Here is an 18,036-nt window from a genome sequence, read left to right on the forward strand (position 1 = left end):
CTTTGCTCTTCTCAGTTAAGTACCCAAAGTCTGAACAGTACCTCTGGTTCGCAGAAGAGTGGTCCAGCTGGCTTCTGTCTGGTAGCAGTAATGCAGATCCTGTGTTCCTGAGCCTCAGTCGTGGGGAAAGAGGGAGGATGTCTGGAGGACTGCTGCAGCAGCAATTTGATAGTAGCTACAGGCTCTTTTTGGATCTGCCGCACTTCAACGTTTAAGCGCGCAGTAAACGGCACCACTGCGGATCTTGTATACTGGTTGGGCTTCTTTCACTCCTTGAGTCCTGCACTCTGGTGAGGGGACTCAAGCTCTGGTCATTCTGCTTCTGGAGGGTCCTTAGGATACTCCTGGAGTTTATAGCCAGATTGCAGACCTTTCACTGGACTACGGATTTCTCGACCCCTGGCACTCGGTTTCTGCAGCAGTAAAGCCTTACAGCCAGTCTGGGAAGGTAGTCTACTGGAGTTTGTCTCAGGTTTAGTTGGTCCCACTAAGCCAAGGGAAGGAGTCGTCCCTTCTGGAGGTTCACTTGTCGATCAGAAAAAGGGGTTGCAGCAGGGCTTCACCGGGCAATTCAAAGTTCCAGGAGGATGCAGCAAGCTTTGTTCAGTTTCTTCGTTGGGTGTTCTTCCCAGTGGTCGACTCTGCCTCTAGTCCCAAAACCCTTGCCTTTTTAAGCAGGTTTCTCCCATTCATGCACAGCCTAGGCTGTCACTCAAACAGCAGGGTGGCTGTCCGGAAAGGATAGCCAGCCAGCCAATCAGCACTGAATGCATTCATCCATTCCTAAAGACAAAGGACAGGAGTTTCGTGAACCTCTGTCACTTCTTGCCCTTCCATAAACACTGGAGCCAGAAGCGGGTTTCAGTACTGAAGCCCGCCAAAGGAAAAACCTAACGAAGGTCTCAAACCTGGCTTGGCGTGCAGAGTGAACGCCAAGAAAGACCTCACAAACAGAAAATGGCGAAAAAGACAACCAGGGCCATTTTGATAAAATGGTCACCAATGGGTGCTATACTGCAGCTGAGGATTCAGCCTGCAGTAGAAAAGCACTATGGTAGGAATTTTAAACCACCGTCACCAGCCATTTAAACTAGTGCAGGTAACATTAAAAATGTTATATGAGTAGGTAGGAGAAGGGGCTAATAAGTAAACCCCCCAGCACTCTACTTAAGCTGGTGTGTGCTGGACACACCGAGAAAAGGTAAGTAAAGTCAATTTCACTTTACTATTCTTGGGAACAGTTCACACAAGAAAAGGTATTTAAACATTATGCGAAATCGAAAGGATTTCTCTACGACACCGAACTGAAGGTGCTGTGTGTCACCATATAAAAACTAGATCCCTATGGTGTTTGTCAGACTCCAAAAACTAAGGAAATGCATAATCCAAGTCAGGTCAAAACACATGAGGGAGTGAGAAAAAAGGCTCACTCCAGGGTGTAAAGTAAAAAAAAAAAACAAAAAAAAAAAGCAAAGCACAAAAGAGCTTGGGGTCTCTAATGTTGAAGGGATTTGGCACAGAAATGAGTATTCTCCTTAACATATGGTCTCGACATGCTGTGGGGCAACACCATCGGGGGGGACTGTAGTCCAGGTATGGGAAATTCGTCAGAATGCGTTTGTACATTTTAGCCAATACAAAGGTAGGTGGGGGTGGCTAAATCCCAGCGAGCTGCCCACGTCTAGCTGGCATGTGGATGGTTGCTGTGAGGTAGTCTGAGGGGATGCAAGAGTAGGAGGCTCATTATGTATTGTGTGCAGCTAGACAATGTCGTGGCTGGATGGCTGCATTCTTATGGCAGAGGTGTTGTGCCTTAACGTAGTGTATGATGGCAGATGCCTGCAGGTGGGTGGCCATGCCTTCAACCGTTTCCTAAGCATGGAGTGTGAGAAGTGGGTACATTCAAAGCACAACTAAATTCTATACAGTGGCTATATTTAAAAGCAGCTAAATATGACAGTGGCTATAATCAAAGGTGCTGCTAAATCTAACGGTGGCTATACTAAAAATGCAGCTACGTATAACAGTGGCTATACTCCAAGGCAGCTAATAGGCGTGTTTTAAGCAAGGTTAGATTTTTTTTTAAAAAGTTGTGAAGTATGATAGTGGATATAATCAAAAATGCAGCTTAATATAGCACAGTGGCTATCATTTAGTTTTGGCTAAATGGAGCACTGTGGCTCTCCTCAAGGCAGCTAGGTTTAAATGGAGACCAGTTTTGAGCAAAGCTAGATTCTCCAGTGTCTTTACTTAAACAGCAACTAACTCCCACACACAGTGATCAGGAAAGGTTCCAGTGAGAGGGATTTGTGTTGCGTGCGCTCGCCATATTTGTGATTGGGGAGCAGTGAAGTTGGAGCGATGTTGTAATTTTATGTGCATCTTTCGCGCTTAGAAACACTTGTGTACAGGCGCGTTATAAATAACATTTGAAAGGGATTGTGTCCTCTGACGTATTCCTGATCTTGGATGTTATCCATTCTAGCTTGCTGGCCTCGGAAAAAACTTTCAGTAGAGGGCGCTGCGTGTCAACGTCCTTCGAGTCCCTCGACAGCCTCCATATCGGTGCCGACGTGAGATGACATAAGTATAAATAGACTTGCGCAGCGTCCGTTGCTCAGTTCTGTTTTTCTGTGCTTTGTGGGCCTCAAACTTAACGCTCAGTTCGTTTCTTCAGAAAAACCTTCTTATTCTTCAAAGATTATTCCATTACAACGATGGCTTCTTCATCCGAACCATCGACTCGATGGTCCGGTTTCAAGAAATGTTGTGATTGTTTGAAGAACATGTTGTTAATGGATCCTCACAGGATCTTTTTGTGATGCCTGGGATCGGAGCATCACTGTTCGGAATGCGAGGACTGTGTCCATGACGGTGAAAGCCTTGAAGGAGCGTAAGGAGAAGTTGGAAAGAGGTAAGGACTTTAAAACTTCTACACCCTCGAAAGTTTCTTCGGTCGAGACATTTGTCTCCTCGTCGACAAACATTCCCGTTCAAGATCTAGAAGCAGTTCTAGTCAGTCTTCGAGATCAAAACACTCTAAGAAGAGGTGTCGTAGATCTCCCTCTTTTTCTTCCTCTACTTCCCAGAAAGGGTTACCTGCCCCACGAAACACAGCTCCTAAGTGGGAGGAATTCCGTAAATAAATGTTTGGTGTCTTCGAGAAAGCGGCCTCGTCCGCCTCAGACGTCTAAAGGTGATACCCTGGGTGAAAGACCAAAAAAATCAAAACGCAGCGAGTCGTTTAACCCGGCGAGAGAAAGTACTCGAGAGCGTCATGAACCCTCTAGTAAAAGCAATAAGAACGCATCATCAACAAATCTGCCTCATCGACGCCTTTGTCGAAGGGCCCTTCGACACATTAATCTGTTTCTTCGACGCCACTGTCAACCCCAATAAAAGATAAACCTACAACTGTCACTACATCACAGGCAGTAGAGATGTCGAAAGCTCCGACCATGACGTGCATGAAGGTCTTTTCAAACTTTGTTGACGTCTTTTCCAAGATTGTCGTAGCCTATGACGTCCACAACTTCGACGTTGTCTCAGACGGTGACGCCAAATTTAGCTCCTTCTGCTCTAGAAATGGGTTTTAAGCCATATCCTAGGTTTGACTATTTTAGAGCATTGTCCTCTATATATGAGGAAGATGATTCCGACAACTTTTTCTTCTCATGGACTCAAGTTACAACATATATGTGAGAAACAGTATGCAATATTCTTATCATTGTTCTTCTTTTCCAGTTCTCATTTCAATCCTGCAGGAATTCCATGAGTTTTAACATTTATAACTCCCGCCCATACTCCACCCTGTGTCTACCATAGAACAGGTAGCCTTTGCCCCCCTTCATCCCTCCCCCCAACTGGGCTGGTTCCATTTTCTACATCATTACCCAGTGCAAATGTGTTTCGGGCATTGTCGGCCTGTGTTAGCGATTGTTATGGGCCCATTCGAGCTTCAGTTTTTCCAGGGAGTTTTAGTTCAGAATCGTTCTCATCACGTTTGGTCTGTGGAAGTAGGCTTCCCTATCTGCAATAAAGTCTATGAATGGACCCCACACTTCCCTGAATTTCAAATAACTGTTCTTTTTTATGGCCCCACCTTTTCCATTGCCAGTATGTGCCATATTTTAACCCACCAGCATGCGACCACTGGACTCCCAGGGTTTTTCCATCCCTGGGCCAGTGTTTTTTTTATTTTTGCTGCATTTAGTAGCTGCGTGATCATGGTTGCATTATTATCTGTCTCTGCGTACACTCCAACTGCAGTTCCTAGCAATATTACCTTTGGGTTGTGTGGGAGTTGTCGCCCTGTGAATGTCCCAATATTTCCTTCCAGTATATTTCAGCTTTAGGGCAGGTCCACCACATGTGATGTAGGTACTCTCTGATACTACATTGTCTCCAGCAGTTGGGGGGGGGGGGGGCGGGGGGATATGCAGGGTTCATTTTATTTCATCTGTGTGGGGTTAGGTACCATCTTGTGTATAGCTTATACGAAGCCTCTCTAATTGTGGTGCATTTGGATGCTTTCTGAGCCCTCCTCCAGATTTGACCCCATTCCTCCTCCGTGATGGGGGCTCCCAGGTCTTTCTCTCAATTCGTGCATTGTCTAGCAGCTTGTATATTCTTATTGCTTTGTGGGTCTGTCCTTCCTGTAGGGGGAGTTCCAATCCTATGGGAGCCCTGGTGGCCGCCTTCTTAACCTCTTCCTGGGAAATCCAGTGCCTGATTTGTATATATGTGTAACTATCCTTTTCCCCTATACCGAATTTCTGCTTCCATTCCTCTAATTGTAGTGGGGTTCCTTCCTGGTAAAATCCTTTCAGGTGAATAGGGTGTGGTCACCCCCACTTTGCCCAAAATCCTTTTGTGTTCGTTTTCTCCCATCCATTTCAGCATTGGGGATATCTGGGCTGCTAGTGCGTATCTTTCCACGTCGGGGAGTGCCAGGTTCCCCCCCCCCCTCCCCCCAATAATACTGGCCTGGTTAAGATTCCTTTTTGAATTCTGGGTTTTTTACCATTCCATAAGAAGGTTACCAAATCCTTTTGTAGTTTTCTGCTCCTTTTAGGGGATCTCTATCGGGAGGGAGCTAATTAGATAGAGGAGGCGGGATAAAAGACTCATCTTGAGTGCGGTTATACGTGCGAACCATGAGAGTTCCTGGCCATCCCATCTCAAGAGGTCCTCTTTTAATTGTTTCCACAGCGGCCCTATGTTCTCCCCATAAAGGTGTCTATATTCCCGTGTTAGTTGGACGCCTAGGTAGTCTATGGCTTTGGGTTCCCGGGTTAGTGGGTGTTGTGCCACCATGTCTTTGGGTATCTCCTCCTCTGTTAAGTTTAGGGCTTTTTATTTTGCGTAATTGATCGTGAACCCCGATACCTTGGCAAATTCTCAATCTTTCTAAGGTTTTGGGTAGTGATATGGCAGTGTCTCTCGAATAATAGAATATCGTCTGCGTATAGTGCTATTCTGTGCTCTATCCCTCCTGCTAATACCCCTTTTAGGTCTAGGTCCCATCTTATGGTTTGTGCCACTGGTTCCATTGCCATTGCGAATACAAGAAGAGATGGCGGGCAGCCCTGCCGTGTGCCTCTCCGAATTTGTATTGTAGTTGGTCTCCCGTTGATTTTAAATGTAGTTGAAGGGAGTTTGCAGTTCGACAAGACCATCCTTATGAAGGTAGGGTTTCAGCCGTATTGCTTCAAGGTTAGCTTCATGTACGCCCAGTCTAAGCTGTTGAATGCTCTACGTGCGTCCAAAGCTGCTATGGAAAATTTCTGTTTAGTTTTGTTCCCTAGTTCTATAATGTCTACCGCCCGCCTGATGTTGTCCTGTGTATGCCTCCCTACAATAAACCCTGCTTGATCTTCGTGGATTATTTGGGGTAAAACCTTCGCCAACCTGGTTGCCAGGGTCTTTGCATATAACTTGGCGTTGCTGTTTAGTAATGAAATTGGCCTGTAACTTGCGCAATCTGTGGGGTCTTTCCCTGGTTTAAGGATTAGGATTGTGGTCGATTTTCCCATGTCTGGCGTGACTGACCCAGTTTCTCTGTGGTTGAAAAGGTTCATTAGCGGGCCCAGTAGCTGGTTCCTGAAGGTTTTGGAGTACCCGTTCACGAACCGTCTGGCCCCGGTGTCTCATTGTGCGGCAGGTGTGTTATGGCATAGCTTATTTCTTGGGCTGTTATGGGTGCTTGGAGCTTCAGGTTGTCTTCTTCCGTTATCTGGGGAGTTCTCTTTTGGCCATGTAGTCTAGTTGGAGTTGTGGGGATAGTTCCTCTCTTTCGAGGAGGCCTAAGTGGAACTTTTCCATGGTTAACTTTTCATCCTCTGAAGTGCTTATCCCCCCTTTTGGGTTCTTAAGGCTCACTATGTAATTACGGGTCTTTTGTTTGTTGAGTTTAGCTGCTAGGAACTTGTTAGCTTTACCTCCGTGTGCATAATAGGACTGTTTAATGCGCAGTAGGGATTGTGCAATGTGATCTGCCATGTGGGTTTCTAGTTGGGCTCTCTTTTCAAAGGTTTCTTACTGTTTTGGGTGTTTTGCCTTATGTTGTGTCTCTGCTTCCTTCAGTTCCAGGTCAAGTTTCTGTTGTTTGTTTGAGTAGCTTTCTCTCTCGTGTGTATGCCATGGTTTGTGATATAAATTCCCCCCGTATTCCTGCTTTCCCTGCATCCCATATTACCCCCAGTTTGTGTCGCCGTTGGCATTGTCCAGAAAATAGTTGTTCAGCGCTGTTTCCATATGGGCTCTAAGGGCGACCTCTTCGAGTATGATCTTGTTCGATTAATGCGGGGTGTCTCTTTAATGGGGATCATTTTTAGCATGACTGGGGCATGGTCGGTGAGATATTGTACTCCTATTTGTACGTCTTCGATTTGTGGGATGAGTGTGGATGAAGTCAGGATCATATCTAGCCTTGAGTAACCCCTGTGTAATGGTGAATAATGGGTAAATTCCTTTCCCGTACCATGGAAGAATCTCCATGTCTCTACTACCCCTTGATCCCTGAACAGTTTGCCTAGTGCTTGTCTGTTCCAGCCGTCTGCTGCAGTAGGGGGGAGGGTCTTATCTAGAGTATGGTCCATTACGCAGTTAAAATCTGCACCTAATATAATTTGTCCCTCGCACCAACTACCCAGGGTCTGCAGAATTTCACCCAGGAAAATGTCTGGTCTGTCGTTCAGGGCATATCGTGCTATTAGAGTATGTTTGTGCAGGATCCCCTTAAGTAACGGGAGCCGACCCTCTGTGTTCCTATAAACGGCCTTTTTCTTGACTGGTAAGTTGGCGTTTAATAGGATTGCGACTCCTCGTCCCCCCCAGCCCTCCCCTGGAAGCAAGTACTGTTTAGGGAAGGCTTTATGGGTCATCCGATTGAAGGGGATTGGGTCCTCCGACGTATTCCATATCTATGACATGTAATCACCACAGCTGTTCTGCTTCGGAAAATCTTCGGCTCCTGCGTCGACGTAGATACACTGCCCTCGAGAACCTCCTCCAACGGCTGAAGTCACTGGATGTTATAAGTAGGACGCACGACGCCCGACGCCCGTAGCCTTAGTTCTGTTTTTTCCGCGAACGTGTTCGCTTCGGAGATCTCAGCACGGCTCGTCTCGTTGGAGTTTCTGTTCTTTCTCAGTTCTTCGAACCCGTTCGTATTGTGAAGAATTTCTTCGTGAAGATGTCTACCTCGTCTTCCACCCTGCGTCTGGGCTTTAAGAAGCGCAGGGACTGTGGGTCCAAGATGTCGGTGACGGACTCGCACGACGCCTGCCTCTGGTGCCTCGGGGAGGCCCATGACAAGGATGACTGTCGACTGCCAGTCGCTCACGTCCAAAGCCTTGTGGGAGCGCAAGAAGAAGTTGTCGGTAGGTAAGGTTTCCAAACCACGGAAGTCGAGGTCTGCAGGGCTTTCAACGGACGATTTGATGGGCGACTCTCCGCATTGTTGTTGGAAGTCCAGAGGGTCTCGGAGTCGGTCCTGCCACTCCTCTGCCTCTTCGAGGTACTCCCGGAAGCGCCATCATCGGTCTCCTTCCCCGTCCTCATCCGAGGACCCCGCCCGTCGGCGGGTCGCTTATCCCACCAAGCATGCGACGCCGGAGGAATGGGCTTCCTTCGGGAAGAAAATGTTAGCGATTGTCAAATCGCAGGGCACTGGTCCGTCCGCGCCTCAGAGTGGGGTCGGTTGTGATCGGTCGAGAGACACCGCTCTCATGCCTTCGGGCTCGGGTGGTTCACTTTTGTTCTCGTCATGCCCGTTGTGGTGTCTTCAAAAAAGACGTCGACGCCAAGGTCTTTCGAGGCCCCGCCCAGGCTGTCGGACACGCTCGGGGCTCCGGCCTCGAGGCCTGTGTCGACTCTGGTACCCCGTGGCTCGGTGGAACCCCCTAGAAATGCTCTGGCCAAGGTCAAGCATGGCTTTGTTCCACATTTTGTGCCTTCTTAGCGCCATCTTGAGTTTATTTCAGAGGTGGATGAGGGCTCTGATGATGGCATGGTTCCTGATACGGTGCCAGACGAGATTCTCTCGGGCCATACCCAAATTGAGGACCTGCGGCAGTCTCTGCTCAATGCCAGTGGGCTGGACACCTCTCCGGAGGTGGAGTTTTGTAGGCCTGAGCCTGGCTCTCGTGCCCACTCCTCATACCGGAGCCTTATGTCTAGGGTCACCGAGTACTTGGGGCGGTCTGCTCCCCCAGGGGATTTTCTTCAGGATACCTTATGGATATCCTCGACCAAGGTCCACCAACTGACTCGGTACTGCCGTTCCATATGACTCTACAGAGGAGGGTGGCGGCGGCTTGGACTGCTCCGGAGAGTCTCCTGGCAGTGGGCAAGTATTTCCCGTGACAATACTGCCCTGCCAGTAGCGACCCCTGCTACTTGACCAAGCACCCCACTCCGGAGAATTTGGTGGTGCAGGCGGCTACGGCCCCGGCAAAGCAGGCGTTGTATCCTACCATCCCTCCTGATGGGTACGACAAGCTTTTTGACGGCTGGGCGAAGAAAGTATTTTCTTCAGGGGGTATGGCGCTTCAGGCTGCCAACACCGTATGTGCCTTGTCACGTTTCACGCATACTCTGTGGAACTGTTTCCTTAGCGGCTGAACATATTCCGAAGGGGACGAATGGGATGGTTTCCTTGCCATGGTTCAGGATGGCAAGGATGCCATGTGTAAGGCCATTCAGTCGGGTTTGGACATGGCAGATTGCGTCAGCCGGTACATGGCGGCGAGCACCGTAATACGCAGGTTGGCATGGTTGCGGAAGTTGGGGTTTGCTCCTGATGTGCAGGCCCAGCTCCTCAACATGCCCTTTTGATGGTGAACATCTTTTTGGCATCAAGGCTGACAAGAGCCTTGAGAGGTTGCAGACCTCAAAAGCTGCAGCGAAGTCGTTGGGCGCTGCAGTTTGCCAACCTTCGCCTTTTCGTCCTAGGGGACAGCAATGGAGGGGAGGTTCCTTTCGTTATTACTCATCCTTTGGTAAAGCGAGAGGAGCTGCCAGTCAAAGGGGCCACCGTAGGAGTGCCAGAGGTGGAAAACAAGGTACTCGAGGTGCCAAGGCCGCTCGGGCTGTTGCCTCTTTGCCCTCAGGCAATGCCGCAGCCGCTTCAGCTCAGTCATGAGGCCATGTCTCATGGTTCGCCGGTTGGGGGAAGGCTGGCGCAGCATCTTGCAGAGTGGTACGCCATTACTTCAGATGTGTGGGTTCTGGAGATCATAACCCACGGCTACTGTCTTCCTTTCCGACAGAGGCCTAAAGACAATCCACTGGGGAATCTCTCTTTGAAGAGTCCGGATCCGCTCCTTGCACAGGAAATTCAATCCCTGCTGGAGAAATGCACCATAGAACTGGTGCCTGTAGCGGAGAGGAACAAGAGATTGTATTCCCCCTTATTTTTTGATTTCCAAGTAAGACTGGGGATTGAGACCCATCATGGACTTGCACGGTTTGAACAAACTCCTCAGGAAGGACAAGTTCAAGATGGTTACTCTCTCTCAAGTCCTCCAGGCCCTTCACCATTAGGACTGGTTGGTGTCTCTCGACCTCAAGGACGCTTATTTTCATGTACTGATGCATACAAAGCACAAGTACCTGAGGTTCGCGGTTGGCGACTTGCACTTTCAGTTTTGGGTCCTGCTGTTCGGATTGACCTCCACCCCGAGGGTCTTCACCAAGCTCAGGGTAGCGGTGGCAGCGCACTTCAGGAAAGGGGGATTCAAGTCTATCCCTACCTGGACGATTGGTTGATCAGGGCGCGATCTCCCGAGAGTCCTGGATCATCCGTCCGTCACCTGCCACGTCCTCCACAAGCTGAAGTCCCATTTGACACCTACCGAGCGGCTCAGGTACATCTGAGCAGTGCTCGACACGTCCCTGGGGCAGTGTTTCTCTCCCCAGGTGAGGGATCATCGCATTCTGCAGATGGTGCACAAGTTTCAGCTTGCCCAGAGTCTCCCAGCGTTCAAGTTCTTGAGATTGCTCGGCCTCATGGCATCCTGTATTCTTCTGGTGCCAGAGGCCAGGTTGAGGATGAGATCTTTTCAATGGGCACTCAAGCTCCAGTGGTCTCAGTCCTCCAGCAGGTTGCCGGATCCTGTTCAGGTGCCGTCCTCGGTCGCCCAGGACCTTCTGTGGTGGGCCGTCGACAATCTGATGAAGGGGGCTCCATTTTGGCTAACCTGGCCGGTGGCGATCATCGTGACAGACGCATGCCTCATGGGATGCGGAGCTCGTGCCAACGAGTTGACAGTCAGCGGTCGTTGGTCTCCGGAGTCCAGACTCCATATCAATCTGTTGGAGCTGAGGACCGTCAGGCTAGCCCTGAGGGCTTTTCTGCCGACTGTGCGAGGGAAGAATGTCCTGATCCTGACGGACAACACCGTGGCCATGCACTACCTCAACAAAAAGGTGGGGGGCAGAGTCACTTCCTCTGTGCAGGGAGGCGATGCAGCTCTGGTTCTGTGCAATCCAGCAGGAAGTTTGGATCTCGGCAGTTCATCTGGCCAGAGACGAAAACAAGACGGCGGACGCTCTGCGCAGGCAGAGCGCGATCTCTTACAAGTTGGAGTTGGCTCAGGAGATTCTCCTGGAGATCTTTGCCCTTTGGGGGACCCCTCAAGTGGATCTCTTCACCTCCAGTGTCAACCGGAAGTGCGAGAGGTTCTGTTCGTGGGAATTTCCTCCAAAAGGAGCCTTGGGAGACACGTTTGTTGTGGAGTGGTCATTCCCACTGCTGTATGCGTTTCCTCCAGTCCCCCTCATCCCGCAGGTACTGCAGAGGTTCAGTTCCTGGATGATCCTCATTGCTCCGGGGTGGGCCCGGAGGACGTGATACCACGACCTTCTCGACTTGTCCATCTGCCCTGCACGTTGTCTACCCTACCGAGACGATCTGCTCTCATGGGAGAGGGGGGGGGTCTGGTTCTCCATCAGAGGTCAGATCCCTCAACCTTCACGCTTGGTTTCTGAAAGGTTGAGGTATAAGGATTGGGACCTCCCTGAAGACGTGATGGAGGTGTTGCTCTCGGCCAGACGGCCCGCAACAAAGTCCCTGTACCGTTGGCGTAAGTTCTGCGACTGGTGCAGGGTTAAGAATGTGGATCCTTTTGCTTGTGACATTCCCATGGTTCTGTCTTTTTTGCTTTCCTTGGCTCACAGGGGCTTGCAAGTGGGAACCGTTAAAGGTTACCTGGCGGCGCTGTACATATTTAAGCTCTCGTCTGAAGAGTGTTTTTATTTTAAAATTCCTTTAATTTCTCAGTTTCTGAAAGGGCTCACTAATGTGTTCCCTCAGTCACCCTTCCAGGTGCCCGGTTGGGATTTGAACCTTGTTATCAAGTTCTGATGGGTGCTCCGTTTGAGCCTTTGCATTCATGCCCTTTGAGACTGTTAACTCTTAAAACTGTATTTTTGGTTGCGGTCACTTCCGCTCGCAGAGTGAGCGAGTTACAGGCACTTTCAGTTAAGCCACCCTTCACTGTGTTTCATAAGGACAGGGTTGTCCTTAGAGTTCGTCCTTCCTTTCTTCCGAAGGTGGTGTTGGAATTTCATTTAGGCCAGAAGGTTGTTCTTCTGGCGTTTTATCCTCCTCCACATCCTGGTAAGGAAGAGGAGAGGCTCCATAGGCTTGATCCTAGGAGAGCGTTAAGCTTTTATATTTCACGCATGTCCCGGGTTAGAGTGGACGATCAACTCTTCATTGGTTACGCTGGAAAGCGTTTGGGACAGGCTGTAACGAAACACTGTCTCGTTGGATTATTCTGGCTGTCTGACTTACCGCTTGGCGGGTAAGGACCCACCGGTCGGCTTGCAGGCCCATTCTACCAGGGTATGGCTGCCTCTACTGCGCTACAGAGGGGTGTTGCTATTCGGAACATCTGTGATGCAGCCACCTGGGCTTCGGTACATACTTTTGTACGCCACTACTCCCTCGTTTCCATCCGTGGGCAGGATCTGGCCTTTGGCAAGGCGGTCCTTTACTCCGCAATTTGATTGGGCATTCTAAATTTGTTTTCTAAATTCTTTTCCCACCATCTTGCATTGGTACTGGTTTGGGAGTCTGTCATAGATATGGAATACGTCGGAGGACCCAATCCCCTCAGAGAACAAGTTACTCTCTTACCTGGTAACGTTCTTTCGATGGGATGGTCCGACGACTTATTCCATATCGCTCCCTCCCTGCCTTACCCGCTAGAGAATTTCTTGTGCGATTGCAGCTTACGTTTCCGCAAGGCTTTGTGTGTCAGACTGGCAGAAGACTGGTGCCACACGTTCTGGGAAAAAAACTACAACTGAGGCTACGGGCATCGTGCGTCCTACTTATAACATCCAGTGACGTCGGCCGTCGGAGGAGGTCCTCGAGGGCGGCGTATCGACGTCATCGACGCAGACGCTGAAGATTTTCCGAAGCAGCACAGCTGTGGTGATTACATGTCATAGATATGGAATATGTCATCGAAAAAACGTTAACAGGTAAGAGAGTAACTTGTTCTCATCTATCGTGAGCAGGTGTTTCTTGTAGGAACACTATTACAGCTTGATGTTCCGTCAAGCATGTTAGTATACTGTGTCGTTTCACGGGTAATTTTAGGCCCTGTACGTTCAGAGTCATGACTGTTAACTCAGGCATGAGTCTTGTGTGAAGAAATCCTCATCGGTGTGCCCTCTTTCAGCAATGAATGGTGTACAGTGTGTAGTGGCGGACCATGCCTCGAACAAACCCCAACATAACCGAACCAATTATAAACTTACAAACTTGTTTCACCCTCACTGTGGTAGGACCAAGGAGTCTTTGCGCCTCCTCCCGGTTCCCCTCGGAGTGTTGGGTCCCTTGATTCCCCCAGCGTCCCATTCGCCAGAGCAGATCTGGGCTTGGTCGTGGGTTCCAAGGTTTCCCCTCCCTCCAGGCTCATTAGGTTCCCCTCCCTCTCCGTCCAGGCTTATTTCAATCTCCTCTCTGGTTTACCGTTTGCTGTGTCCTCTATGCGGTCATCGGTTTCTCTTCCGGTCCGTTTCCAGGTTTTGACGTGTTGGCCAACAATTTATATTGCTTCATTTCATAGCATTTGTAGTGCCACTTGGAGATGTGTTTTTAGTTGTATCTAAGCATTGTTACAGCAAAGTTCATGAGTTTGCTTCTTTCAATTTCATCTGTTGTTCTGTATAAGCATCTGTATGTGAATGCACTTGAAGCACACCTTAAAACTTAATACCGCTTTAAACACCTTATCACTTGTATGATGATTGCTGGTCCCGTGTGATGTGATGTGTCCAGGACACTGCAACAGCTAAATTGCATTAAGATATAACATGAAGATCATGTAGCAAACCCTTGCGCTCATTAGTGCAGTGCTTGTTCAGATATACTATTTCTTAATCACATCTAGACACAACCGTAGCGGTTTGGCTGTTTGCTGCCTTTGGGCCTTCCTAGTGCCTTTGTGCTTTCCAGTAGTGCAGTTGGTTATCTTCTTTCTAGATGGTGTTCACTTACATGTTTAAATATTACTGCATTTGTTCGAGACTTGCAGCTGATGCAGTAAAATCAAGAGAGACTTTTTGCTTCCACACCATATGCATTTCATCATCCAGATACCTTTTTGTTTTGTTAAAGTCTGCCTCGGCTGTAAACGAATATGGTGGTACGTTAATATGTCCGTTCCTCTAATGATCCTTTGACGTTGCCAAGTACTTCAGCCCTCCTCAGCTGACGTAGCACTCCTAGCTAACGCTCACGCTGTATGTTGCGCCTTGAGTAAGTTCATTCACCACATTATTAAAAACAAATGCTTTATAATGCCAGCTATTACTTTTTATGTTTTAAATCTTAAACAGTCCCAATACATCGACCGCACCCTGCGCCTTGCCGCGTTTTTCTTTCCTTCCATTTACTTGTTTGTTTTCCTCAACGGACTGCTTTCATTTGTCGTCCTTGTCCATTGTTGCCTGTTGCTGTGTTATGTTTTCTTCACGACCCCTCCTTATATTTGCCATCAATATCTCCTTATTTCCATGATGTCACTTCAGCACCTCCGCAGGCTGCGTATGTCCTGTTATGGTAGTTCCTTTCCCTCTGCCGGACTGCAGGTTATTCTCGCAAGCCTTGGTTGCTTTCCTTCAGTCATTTCCATGGGTTACTCGAGTCACTACCTCGTCGCCAATTATGTTCCTTTTATACCATTTTATATATAATCAAATAGCTTCAAATAACGACAGGATGCCTTCTGTGCATCTACACTCCTTTATTGTCCTCAATCAACTGCCCTCTCCCCATTCCATTTCCACGTTTCACTCACCAAACATTCCATGTTCTATTCAGCCACAACACCTTGGAGAGCTCTGACCTTTTATATTTCTAGGATGTCCTGGGTCAGAGTGGACAATCGACTCTTTGTGCAATATGCTCGACACCGATTGGGCCAGGCTGTTATCAAACGGACCCTGTCCAGGTGGATTATCCTCACCATTACCGATTGGCGGGTAAGGACCCCCTGAACTGTTGCGAGCTCATTCCACTAGTGGCGTGGCTACTTCCACAGCCCTTCAACGGGGAGTTCCTATTAGGAATATTTGTGATGCAGCCACATGGTTTTCTATCCACACCTTTGTTAAACATTACTCCCTGGATACGATCCATGGTCAGGATATGGCCTTTGGTAAGGTGGTTCTTTATGCCGCCATCTGATTGGGTACTCAATTCTTTTCCCGCCTCCATTTTCTGGTACTGCTTTGGGAGTCTGTCAAAGATGTGGACTATGTTGGACACAATCCATTCGAAGAACAAGTTACTTAACAACTAGTAATGTTCTTTCGACTGGATGTTCCTCCAACATATTCCACATCGCCCTCCCAGCCTGCCCCTCTGGAGAATTTCCTATGAGATTGCAGCTCACGTTTCCGCAAGGCTATGTGCAATCAAGCAGACATTGGATTGGTGCCACATGTTCTGGGGGGAAAAAAACATAAACTGAGGATACGTGGGGCCGTGCGTCCTAGTTATAACATCCAGTGACGTCGCCATCGACGGAGGCCTTCGAGGGACATCGACCCAACGTCATCGACGCAGGGTGCCTTCTGCCGAAAAAATTTCCGAAGTGCACAGCTGTGGAATTTACATGTCAAAGATGTGGAATACGTTGGAGGAACATCCAGTTGAAAGAACGTTACCAGTTGGTAAGTAACTTGTTCATTCTAAGAATGATATATTGCTGTACCTATGAATTTGTACTTTATTTTATGACCTGTTTTTATGGATGTTTGTATTCTCTAATAAACATACAGTTGACTTGGATGCAAAGGATTTGACGCAGGTATAATAATCAATATTTTTGTTATTTATTTAAAGTATTTTCTTGCTGTTTATTCCCAGTTCTCAATGGCCCAGCAGAAACTGCCTCGTTGGAAAATAACCAACTAGTCTTGAAGGAAGGAAGGCAGCTTTTGCGCCAGTGAGTAGTTTGGGTGGAAACTGCCATTCAATATCAAGCCGTCCTCTTTTACTTGCTCCTGTTAATGTGTGTGTTTGATGATAAGTGGCAGCACCAACATTTGGGTCCTTTGAGGTCCTCTGAAATTAGCTTTAGGGATGCTTTAGAAAATACTTCATCAATCCTTTTAAGGCTCTGAGCTTTTGGTTCCCATTAAAGGTATTGCCTCAGCCTCAATTCTTCATTTTGCTCTCAGAAGTGTTTTTCTTGGTCTCCATATTGCCCCATCCCCCCCAATGGGACCCACCTTTTTCCTGGAGTTGTGACACTACTCCAATCTTTTCCTTCCTTCTTAGGTTGTTTTCACCTGGTTAGGCTGGTATTTTCTGGGTTCCTTTTCCTTATGCTTGTGTCACCTTTGCCTCCCGTTTCCTTATAACATCATGTTCTTCTTATACAAGTTGGCCTGTGTTGCTCCTTTAGCATGTACCACTGCCCCATGTGGTAGTCTTTGTCCCTATACCAGTGGCGACGTGATCTTTTCTCCTTAGCCTTTGTTTTAATCAATGATTGGCTAATGGCCCTTCCCTGGGAGCCAATCTGGTGACTGGAACAGCGGGTGAGAATATACATTCTATGCCCGCTGTTCCAGCCACCTGAGGCCCTTCCCTGGGTGGCAGCATTTGTTTAATTTTTTTTAACATAGGGAGCCTCTCCCTCCACCCCCAAAACAAACCACACCCGTTCCCGCCCAACTTACTTGCTTTAGGACTTTGTCCCTTTTCCCTATGGCGGCATGCATCTTTTTTTTTTTCTTTTTTTTTTTTCTTTTTTTTTCTTCTCCTCACAAGATTGGCTGTGTGATTCTCTTGATGGGGGGGGGGGGGGCGAGGGGGAATTCTTCCCACCCCCTTGGCAGGTGGGTGGACATGGCCAGTAACGGGCCAAAACCCTCTCTTCCTTGGTGTTAACGGCCATGTCTGCCTCACCCCCACAAAGGCGTTGAAGCCATATTCACTCCTTCTACTTATGCACAAAAGGGAGAATAGAGTGTGGGAGCATCTGCCAGCGCTGGCACCATTCTATTCCTTGTGGCTAACTTTTTTTTTTCTAGAATCCTCCTATTCATAACTGTGCGACTCAAAGGACTTTTTGTTTACCCAATGCACGTTCAATCTTTTATCGGTGGTCTTGCACACTGTGCACTTGAACAAGTGGGTTTCTTTCTTATACCAGCAGCCTCTGGGGCTCACTTCTGCTTATGCCATTGTGTCATTACTTTTTCTCCTTCAGGTGGGCTCTTTTTCTTGTAGCTCCAATATAAGTTTCAGTTCACATTTTTTTGTGAAGCCCACAATGTAGTCCTCTGCGGTCCATGGTCTTGCCTTCCTCTTTTTGCCTTCCCGTTTTATTTTGGTGTCCTTCTCCATTTTGCTTTTCCCTTTGTGGCCCATGTGCCTGCCCAGTTTCTGTGGCTATCTTTTGTTTGCCTTTTGGTTTCTGAAATTGGGTTTTATTGTCCCTCTTGTTTCCCCAGGTATCTCGAGGAATTTGGATACACAGACACTATCCTTGACATGCGCTCAAAGCGAGTGCGTGCTTTATTGTCACGCTGCCCAGAGGAGCAAAATGGGTCATTGGAGCAGAGCGACTCTGGAGTGGTACCAACGCTGACCCCTTGTCCAGGGTTGGCCGAGGGGCAATCACCACTCATGCGACAGATTGAAGAGCAGATAAAGAGGTGAGGCTTTCACCATTTGTATGCACACCCATTACCACCACTGTCACTGAAATAAATGTGTTCTGCTGGCACATGTGAACCACCTGCACCAAGAAATCAAGAAGCTTATTGTTAGAACAATTTATAAAACTACACCATGGGAAATACAGAAATACAGAAATGCAGAAACTCCAACTCTTAGTAGAAGGCTGTAGTATTCAAAGTATGTGTAGCTATGACCGAGCAGCTAGGCTCATCTTATTAGGGAAAGCGGGTTGTCGGAAGGCACAAAGAACCTGTAGCATACATCTGCCCCAAAATACACATGGGTAAAGAGAATTCATTAAATGGTAAGCACATTTATAA

At 48.1% G+C, this 18,036-nt stretch overlaps 1 protein-coding gene across 1 annotated transcript in view; it reads left to right on the plus strand.

Moving 5' to 3' along the window:
* The window catches only part of STRN4 (striatin 4), a 563,587-nt gene that overhangs the window by 100,103 nt on the left and 445,448 nt on the right, over positions 1–18,036 (plus strand). Inside the window, exons 4-5 of the mRNA XM_069644583.1 lie at positions 15,893–15,971; positions 17,488–17,691. Coding sequence (XP_069500684.1) covers positions 15,893–15,971; positions 17,488–17,691 — 283 coding nt within the window. The remainder of the gene's footprint in view (positions 1–15,892; positions 15,972–17,487; positions 17,692–18,036) is intronic.

This window comes from Ambystoma mexicanum, chromosome 2p, assembly GCF_040938575.1.
Source record: "Ambystoma mexicanum isolate Mex_15411 chromosome 2p, UKY_AmexF1_1, whole genome shotgun sequence".
Lineage (NCBI taxonomy): Eukaryota > Metazoa > Chordata > Amphibia > Caudata > Ambystomatidae > Ambystoma > Ambystoma mexicanum.